Source organism: Terrapene carolina, unplaced genomic scaffold, assembly GCF_002925995.2.
Source record: "Terrapene carolina triunguis isolate 2854851 unplaced genomic scaffold, T_m_triunguis-2.0 Scaffold713, whole genome shotgun sequence".
NCBI classification, from domain to species: domain Eukaryota; kingdom Metazoa; phylum Chordata; order Testudines; family Emydidae; genus Terrapene; species Terrapene triunguis.
Window position 1 is genome coordinate 2633 of NW_020665064.1, and position 10187 is coordinate 12819.

Sequence of the window (10187 nt, forward strand, 5' to 3'; positions counted from 1 at the left end):
GACACAGTGGACAGCACCTCACAGGTGACATTCTGTTCACTTGGGGGATTTCTCTGAAAGCCACAAGGGCTAGATATTAACTCATCAAAAGAAATGGAAGCTTAGGGCTTGTCTACACATGAATCTAACCCAGCAATCTGTGATCATGGAGAAACACACACAAGTCCATGTTCACCAAGGCCATATAGGAATCTGCCTCCAAATGGACCTCCCAGTGCCAGTCCCCGCCAATTTATAAGAACAGGCACCTACCAGATACTCCTGGCTTTTTCTCTCTCCAGTCATTTTAAATTCCAGAAGCTTTTCTCTCTCTTCCCGCCGAGTCTTCAAATGGGCCTGGATTTTTTCCTGAAGAACCATAAAGGATTTGAGAGGTTTCATTTAGATGGTTGAGAGGGGTGTGGAGCTGGGTGTTTTTCCACTCAAAACCCAAGATGATTGTTGGTGAATTGCTTTGTGACATCAGGACCACCAAGAAGATGAAACCTTATTAATGCAGACTGGGAGTGTGTCATAGTCTGACTTGTTACAAAATCAGGTTCAGGTATTTTAGTAATTAGAGTGAGATCTCAATTATTACCAAGCTTTATTTGTATTTATGAATTGATTAGTGATACAGCACATAACAGGACACTGGAGTCACATGGGTGTGAATCAATAAACCTGTGTTTGAGACAGTTTAATGAACAAAATGATACAAATCCCAGAAGCCACCAGGTGCCTGGATGTGGCTTTGTCTGGTGAAAAAGAGACAGGAGGAAACTGAGGATGCAGGAGGACACCTGTGAGGGTGGGGGCAGGAGTGGGGGATGGCACTTTGATGCAGAATGATGCAGGTGGGGGTATGCTGACAAAGGAGGTGGTGGGTCCAGGTAGGCCAACTGACACAGTTGGAGGTGGGCCCATGCAGGCAGGCGTGGGGATGTCCTATGTTCGGGGGATGCTTCCATGGCCACCCTAATTAAACAGGCTGATTTGTCTTAAGAACGGTTGGGGTTTGCCCCAGTCCTAAACCATTTCCATGGCAATGCCCCCTGGGCAGATACCCCACGGTCCCATTCCTCCATAAAGATCCCAGAAGCAGTGGATTCTGGGAGATTTCAAAAGACTGCCTGGTGGGACTAATGGAACCACTTTGGCTGGTCCTTGCCCATGTACACAACAGAACAGGTCAGATTGGCACCGGTCAGCTCCAGCCTGGGGTTAGTTTGGCTACAGTCCAGTGTAATGCCAGTGGTACTTGGTATGGACCTGAACTGTCTGGAGCCCTTTTGTGTGCGGACTGAAGGTGCTCAGGGTCCCACACAGCGTTTAGCCCAGTGATCTCCTCTAGTGCAGGCCGGCAGCATCTGAGTTTAACCCCTCAGGGAGAGTTCAGAATCCCAGTGGGAAACCTCGTCTCCCTGCTGGTCCTGGGGCCTTTATCAAGGAGTCTTTTCCTCCTAATGGCCACACTTCATCACTGCTCAGTGCTGCTGGGGGTGGGGAGGGGGAGGAAGCATAGCTTAGGGGATAGGAGACTGCACTTGGACTTGGAAAAGTGGGGGTTATACCCAGCTCTGCCACTGACCTACTGAGTGACCTTGGACAAGGTCACTTCCCCTCACTGTGCCTGAGTTTCCTCTCCCACCCTTTGTCTGTCTTGTCCAGTTAGACTGTAAATGGCTCAGGGTTTTGTGTAGGGCCCCCCACAATCAAGGTCAGATCTCATCTGGGGTCTATAGGGGCTTCTGGGATGCAAATAACAATATTAAACACTGTGATACAGTCAGTAATAACAGACACAACTTGTAACTCCCCCTTCTGCACTCTGAAAGCAACACTCTCACATAGACTGTCCTGCAGCTCTTGTGAATCCAGCATTATCTAGAATCAAACCTCACCGATCATTTAACAGCCTCTGGGCTGTAGGAAGGTCCCATAGTTCACTGGTGGGAGCTGGGTTTGAAAAGGATTCAGCTGTTCAGAGAAAATACTTTCCCGCCATCAGACAAATTTAAAATCTTCCTCTGTTGCTTTCCTTGCGAGGCTGGAGTATCGTCTATGGGTATATCCGCTTTCATGCAATGAAGGCTACACACAGCTGAATGATGCAGCTACACCTGTGTCTGGCAGGGCTGCCAACAGGGGAGGCAAAAGGGGCAGCTGCCCCAGGGCCTGGTGATTTAAAAGGGCCTGGGGCTCATGGCAGCCGCCACTGCTCCTGCAAGAACAGCGGTGGCCGGAGCCCCAGGCCCTTTAAATCGCTGCTGGAGCCCTATGCAGCACGGCCTGGGCCGTGCTGAAGGGCTGTCTAGGGTAGGCTAGCCCCAGCCCCGCCCCGTTTCCCTGAGGCCCTGCCCCTTCCGGAGACCCAGAGCTGCCCCCCCGCCTTGCCCAGAGGCCTGGCGAGTCTGTCAGCAGCCCTGGTGTAAGGCAACTTGTGATGCCATTAACCTGTAATTAAAATTCAAAGTAATTACCCATTATACTGAACAGCAACTCTGTATCTTGTACACCCGGAACCACTGTGTGAGCTGTGAGCCCAGGACAGAAGGAAAACCCGACAGATTGAAGTTAGATCCTCTTCATAGAACAGTTTCAGAGCCTCCTGGTGTTCCCCGCACACCCTCTTCCCTCCTGCCCCCTGTGCAGCCTCTAAACTCAGCTGTTTCTATGGGGGCAAGACCCCAGTCCTTGAGCACCCCCAACCTCCCACCCACCCGCTAAGTGGGCAGAATGTGGCCCCAGTGCCCCATGACCCCGGAGCACAGGGATGGCGCGCGACCCCAGCCTGCCCCAGCCTAAAGCCCAGGCAGCCTCAGGAGACTGAGGATTCGGGAGACGTGGCGGAAGCAGGGAGGTGCCTGAGGACGGAGTGTGGGCGGGGCTACACCTGGCAGTTTGGGAAGGCATTGCCTTCCCCTGCCTCTGATACCCGCTGCCCATGCTGTCAGGGGTGTGGTGAGCGCACCTCATGCCTTCCATGCCTGGCCTGGCAGCACCACAGCCACATCTGGCTTCAGTCCTGTGTGTGAGGAAAGTGCCTCACATGGAGCTCTAGTGCCCATGTCTCCCTAATGACAGGCTGGGTGCCTGCCATCAGTGGCCAGGGCTCCCTGCACCTGCCCAGAGGAAGGAGACTGCAGGGGAGAGATTTAGGTGGATCCAGAGATCAAGGAGAAAATCTGGGAAATTAGGAGATTCTGTGGCTCTGAGAGACTGAATCTGAAAAAGAAAGAATTGAATTAACCCGGATCCACAGTGTTTCCTACCTTGTATTTCTGGGCAGCCTCCTCCATGAGAAGCACTGTGTGAGATTTGTGCTCCGAGGATCTCCAACAAACCACACACACGGCTTCCCCGTCCTCTTCACAGAACAGATCCAGGGGTTTCCCATGTCTCTCACACAGATTCTCATTTCCTGGTTTGAAATCCAGTTGTTTGATTTTTTCCACTATATTTGCTAGCTGATAGTTTTTTCGGAGAGCCCCTTTCCGGATTCGGGCTCTGCAGCTGGGACAGCACAAGGGGTCAGAGTCCAGCTCTTCCCATGTCTCACAGTACTGAGTGATGCAGACCCGGCAGAAGTTGTGCCCGCACTGTAGGGTGACTGGGTCCGTCAGATATTCCAGGCAGATGGAACAGTTGGTTTCCTCTTGGATTTCCCGTACAGGAGTCCCTGAGGCCATGGCTGCTGGGATCTCTGGGCTTCTGTTCTCTCTGCTTCTGCTCCAGATCATAAATTGTTTTGTAGATAGTGGAAAAATACAAATAAATAAATAAAATGTTAGTTTTTATTCCATTCCATTTGTTTTATGAAAGACATTCTTTTCAGTTGATTCATTAAAAAATAAAATTGTAAAAATGAAACTGTGACGGGTTGGACCACAGAAACCCACTTGGGAGCTGCCACCTGATGTACTAAGACTACTCCTGCTCCTGTTTTCCCTACCAGCTCAGGACTCCAGCACCCTGTCTTGCTGAGCCAGACACTCCCGTCTGCTCCAACACAGACTCAGGGTCTGAATCACTTGTCCCTAAGCTGCAAGTTTACCCGAAAACAGCTCACAGAAGTGTGCTTGTCCTTAGCACTCAGATGCCCAACTCCCAATGGGGTCTAAACCCAAATCAATCCGTTTTACCCTGCATAAAGCTTATGCAGGGCAAACTCATAAATTGTTCGCCCTCTATAACACTGATAGAGAGATATGCACAGTTGTTTGCTCCCCCAGGTATTAATACATACTCTGAGTAAATTACTAAATAAAAAGTGATTTTATTAAATACAGAAAGTAGGATTTAAGTGGTTCCAAGTAGTAACAGACAGAACAAAGTAAGTCACCAAGTAAAATAAAATAAAATGCACAAATCTATGTCTAATCAAACTAAATACAGATAAGTTCCTCACCAGTTCCAGAATGCTCCCTTTTACAGGCTAATCTCCTTTTAGCCTGGGTCCAGCAATCACTCACACCCCCTGTAGTTACTGTCCTTTGTTCCAGTTTCCTTGAAGTATCCTGGGGAGGTGGAGAGGCTCCTTCTTTAGCCAGCTGAAGACAAAATGGAGGGGTCTCCCACAGGTTTAAATAGACTCTTTCTTGTGGGTGGAGACCCCTCTCCTCCCTCCTATGCAAAGTCCAGCTCCAAGATGGAGTTCTGGAGTCACCTGGGCAAGTCACATGTCCCTGCATGACTCAGTCTTTACAGGCCAAAGCCATTGTCCACATGGTATCTTCTCCAGGAAGACTTCTTATGTGGATTGGAGCATTCCAAGATGCATTGTTCCCCAAGTACTTCCTGATTAGGTACTTAACCTTGCAAATTCCTTCCTAAAGAAACTGATGAAATGCCTCCCAAAGCTTACTTAGAAACCAAGCAAGTATACAGCCCATACTCTTAACCTAAAGTAGAAAATGATGTATGTGTACAGATAGGATGAATAGATATAGTAGACCATAACCTTTATGGAGATATATTACATGGCACAGGCAGCACAAAACATATTCCAGTTATGTTGTACAGACATTTATAAGCATCCCCCCCATAAAGCCTTATGGGGTACACTGTCACAGAAACAAAAATAATTTTGTTCAAAAATAGTGATGAAAAATAATTTCCCTGGGTTAACCATGTCCACAGATTTGCTCATGAAAATGAGGCTTTTCACACGGCAGAGAACAATCTGTCTCACAATATGTTACATTGCCTCTCTCACAGGCATGTCATCAAACCTTACCTAAGCACAGGGCCATAAATCACCCCTGCTATCCTCTCTTCCATAGCTCTGTGGCCACAAAAAATGCAAGGCAATGTGAACTTGTCCATGGGATAACAATGTTACCCTGGATACACACAATCAGTTGGGTCCCAAAGTCCCTGTTTAACATGCTTAAGTCTCAGTTTCAGAAGCACTTCAATGCAGAAAATTCCTAATGAATCCTATAGGTGCCTAAACTCACTCAGTGCAGTGGTGCCAGATCCAGGGGTCTCTCCACTTTTTAATATGGGCCTAGTAGCCTTGGGAAGGCAGGAAGCAGCAGAGGCAGGGGCTGCGATTCGCAGTGGAGGAGCTGATCATGCCCTGCCCACTGTTCCTCCTCTTCCCCTTGAGGTCCTGTCCCCTGGCCAGGCTGGAAGGCAGAGCCGGGTTGTGGTAAGAGCTGCCAGGGAGCCTGGGCTGCTGTGGGGAGCCCCATATCCTCCACCTGCCCTGAGGTGCAGGGACAAAGGTCAAGGGCTGCTCTTGGCACCTTGGAGGCCTTCCCAGGGCAGTGGAGTTGTAAGGATAAGGCTTTTTCTGTAGCCATATTGTAAGGCCTAAAGCCTAAGGTCTTCGTCTGCAGCCAGATTAGAAGAGCTGCAGCCATTAGCGGAGAAGGAGGAAGTCACATCCTCTCATTCTAGCTAAATTACATTAAAAAAATGTTAATAACAGGCTGTTAAGAAGGAGACCCTGTCCTAATGGCCCCCACTATCACCAGATAAGGAAACAGATCTTAAGATGGTTGAAGAAAACTTAGTTTGGTAGCATCCTGTCTGACAAGAAATCACTTATCAGTAGTTGTGGTTGTGAAATCCTCATTTCTTTATTGTTTTGTCTTTATGGTCCCCATTTCCCCATTGTTTGTCTGTATGATCTCTGTCTGGTTCTCTGATAGTCTCTGTCTGTTTTATAATTAATTTTTCTAGGTGTAAATCAATGAAGGTGGTGGAATATAATTGGTTAGAGAATTACATTACAATATGTAAGGATTGGTTAGTAACATTTTAGTATAATGATTGGTTAAGGCAGTGATCCCCAACGCGGTGCCCGCAGGCACCATGGCGCCTGCCGGGGCATTTATGTGCACCTGCCTACTGACAAGGGAGCGCTTCCACCGGACAACCCACTGCCAAGGAGCGTGGCCGCCAGACAAGCAGCCGCCGAAATGTGGCAATGCCAAGAAGCAAGCTGCTTCTCGGCAGCGTTTCGGCAGCGACGCTTCTTGATGACGCCGCTTCTCTGTGGCATTTTGGCGGCTGGTTGTCCGGCATCCACCACACTCTTCTGGGAACATGAATATGCTATTGCAACAGAAAGGTTGGGGACCACTGGGTTAAGGTATAGCTAAGCAGGACTCAAGTTTCACTATATAAATTGGGGTCCAAAAGGAAGGTCTTTGGGAACCAACTCCAGGACACAGCCCCAAAGATCAGACCTGCCAGACCTCAACACTCTGCCAATGACCCTGTGCAGAAACTGGAGTCCCCCAGATGGACCTGATCCTGACTAGCCATCAAGAAAAGTTTATCTGTCTTATTGGGAGTGGTGAGCATTGTATGCTTCGCGTGTACAATCTGTTTTGGTGATTGTTAATAAATAGAGGTTAAGTAGAATATTACTGTGTAAGGCTCTTTCACTGGTAAAAGACCCCGCACACCCGCGGAGTATAAGGTTACGCCTGAGCCCTAGGAACCAGTGGGTGTCCCTAGAGTGTGTGAGTAACAGAGAATTTTGTGCAGGTAACAGAGTGTCTGGGACTCCCCACAGAAGCCCAGACTCTCAGGGTGGCTCTTACCACTGCCCAGCTCTGGCTTCCAGCGTGGGTGGTACCTCAGGGGGAGGAGGAGGGGCAAGGGATGGAGCCAGGGTTCTGGTGCCGGTGGCGCCCCCACTTCTGCACAGGCTCCGGCACTCCTGACTCAGGGCCTATGCTGTTGTAATAAAAGTTCCCTCAGCACCTATGGTTTGAGCTCTCGGCACCTGCTCTTCTGTCTCCCTCCTGGCATCCAGGCTAAGTCCCAGAGTGATTCATAAACTCGGGAAAGACGGGCATTCGGCCACCTAAGTCATGGGTGGGGCCATGGGCGGCTCGTGACCCTCTGGCTGGGGGAGGCTAGCCCCAGTCCCACCCCTTCAGGCCAAAGTCCCGCCACTTCTGGGACCCTGGAGCCTCCCCCCTACCCAGCTGCCAACCCCCATCTCAGGTTGGCTAGTGCCTACAGCAGCCTCCCATACGCTGGGGCAGGCAACGGTGCTGCAGCTCCCACCCTGAGGCCCTGGAGCCCTGAATCAGGCCTTGCAGGCAAGTTCACACAAAACACCTGGGGGCAGGGGGAAGCTAAGAAGAGAGGGAGAGAGGAGGAGCTCCCTCATAACTCTTATCCCAGGACTTAGGACACTCCCCTGAGATGTGGGACCCCTCTGCTTCAAGTCCCCCCAACTTCAACGTGCTGCCTACACAGCTGTTTTCGAGCACTAATGCAAGTGCCAGTTTGTTGACCCAGCCTGGGAGGCTCAGAGCCATGGACTGTGTAGATGTACCCCAGGGCCCTCTCTCACCTTGTTCTTTTTTCCTTTTTTTTTTTTTAAATAGGAGTTTAGGCACCTAATTTGGACTTTGAAGATCATAGTGATTTTGTCAGTGCCTAACTTTTATACATGGTGCTCCAGACCAGAGCCCCCTTCTGCACCCCAAACCCCTCATAGAATCACAAAATCATAGGACCTGAAGGGACCTTGAGAGGTCATCTAGTCTAGTCCCCTGCACTCATGGGAGGACTAAGTATTATCTAGACCATCCCTGGCAGGTATTTGTCTAACCTGTTCTTAAAAATCTCCAATGAAGGAGATTCCACAACCTTCCTAGGCAATTTATTCCAGTGCTTAACCACCCTGACAGTTAGGAAGTTCAACCTAAACCCCCCTTGCTGCAATTTAAGCCCTTTGCTTCTTGTCCTATCCTCAGAGGTTAATGAGAACAACTTGCCTCCCTCCTCCTTGTAACAACCTTTTAGGTACTTGAAAACTGTTATCATGTCCCCTCTCAGTCTTCTCTTTTCCAGACTAAACAATCTTCCCTCCTAATAGGTCATGTTTTCTAGACCTTTAATCATTTTTGTTGCTCTTCTCTGGACTTTTTCCAATTTGTCCTCATCTTTCCTGAAATGTGGCACCCAGAACTGGACACAATACTCCAGTTGAGGCCTAATCAGTGTGCAGTAGAGCAGAAGAATTACTTCTCATGATGTTTGGTTTTTTTTCCCCAACAGTGTTACACTGTTGATTCATATTTAGCTTGTGATCCACTATGACCCCCGGACCCCTATCCACAGTACTCCTTCCTAAGCAGTCAGTTCCAACCCCAGAGCCCGCAACTCCTCCCACCCTGCACTCCAACCCCCTCGGCCTCAGCCTGGAGGCGCCGCCTACATCCCAAACCTCTCAGCTCTGGCCCCACCCCAGAGTCCTCCTGCCCCAGCCTGGAGCCCCCTCCTGCACCCTGAATCCCTTGTTTCTGGCCCCACCCTGGAGCTTACACCCCCAGCCAGAGCTCTTACGCCCTCCTGCACCCCAACCCCCTGATCCAGCCTGGTGAGGGAGAGCAAGCAACGAAGGGAGGGGGGTGGAGTGGTTGGGGGGGTCCTCGGAGAAGGGGTGGGCAGGGGTTGGGCCACAGGGCAGGGGCAGGGAAGGGGGTGGGGTAAGGGAGTAAAGTTTTCTGTGGTTAGAACATTGGCAACCCTAGGTGGGTGGGCTGGGAGACTCCTGCCCCCTCCCATTGCCCAGCTTGGAGCTGCCCCTGGCCAAGCTGCTCCTGGGAGCCTCCTGTCTGCTGTGCAGAGCAGGGGATGGGGGTTGATGTCAGGGGTGTCCCCACCCCCTGCTTGTGTACCCAGTCTTTGCTGAGCTGGGGTGGGGGGACAGGCGTCTGTGCTGCTGCCTCAGGGTCAGGAATGGGCGCTGCTGGCCGCTGCTTCTGGACTGAACAAGCCTTCAGACTAGTGAGTGCTCTGCTTAAAGAGACAGCGCGCTGTCTCTCACACTGTCCCTCACACTCTGTCTCTTTCTCCTCCCACAACACTCCCTTGTATTGTTTGTGTTGTTGTTGTTACTTCTTGGTACTTCCTATCGAAATGTGCAGTGCACATATATTCTCTGTAATTTTATTCTTTCAAGGTTGGTTAAGGATCACAGAGCAGATATCTCAGTGTTTTGACTGGTCTGTGCATTTCATAATTTAATTTTTCTTAAGCTTAAATGTAATTCTTTGTGTAGTGAGTTCTAAAATACCTAACCTGTCCTGGCTGGAGTAATTCTCATTATTACTTTTATTATCAGACTGTGGTTTGTCATTCATTATTTAAGGTGATACAATCACATAATAGTATCCTTCTAGAATGTAAATTTAGCTTGTACTCCCCTTAGCAATGCCAGTTTTTTAAAAAAGAAATTAGCTAAACACATAACTTTAGACACTGTGCAGATGAAGGTTGCATATTTTCAAGTTGTATTTTTAGTTGTATCGGTGGGGAGGCAGGAGGGCCATTTGGCTTGGGCCTCAAATGTAGACAATTGTTAATTTTTTGGAATTTGATAAGTTTTGCAACTTGCCCAAATGCAAACCTTTCTTCAAATTTCAGAGTAGCAGCTGTGTATCTGCAAAAAGAACCTTCTAAGGTGCCACAAGTACTCCTGTTCTTTTTTCTTCAAATTACTTGTTTGTTTTGAAATTCCAAGTAACATTCCACAGGATGCTGATCATCATGCTTTCCCTACTCGTCTGCTGACAAAATCTTTTAATTATGGCTAGGGGCCTCAAAAGCTGGAAATGGCTCAGGCCTCTTGGGACCTCTGAGAGGCCTGGGCATTGGGGAGGAGCCGCTCCAGGCCAAAGACTAAGGAGGAGGAGGTGGCATTGTGTGAGGTAGCCCCTCCCCAGGCC

At 49.4% G+C, this 10187-nt stretch overlaps 1 protein-coding gene across 1 annotated transcript; it reads right to left on the bottom strand.

Moving 5' to 3' along the window:
* Positions 1–252: 252 nt before the first annotated feature.
* LOC113408052 (E3 ubiquitin-protein ligase TRIM41-like) lies at positions 253–3671 on the bottom strand (the record flags this gene model as incomplete). Its single annotated transcript, XM_026659888.1, has 2 exons — positions 3255–3671; positions 253–348 (listed from the first exon to the last, which is right to left on the bottom strand). Coding segments are annotated over exons 1-2 (513 nt in total), but the record flags the coding sequence as incomplete, so codon positions are not given.
* Positions 3672–10187: the final 6516 nt, after the last annotated feature.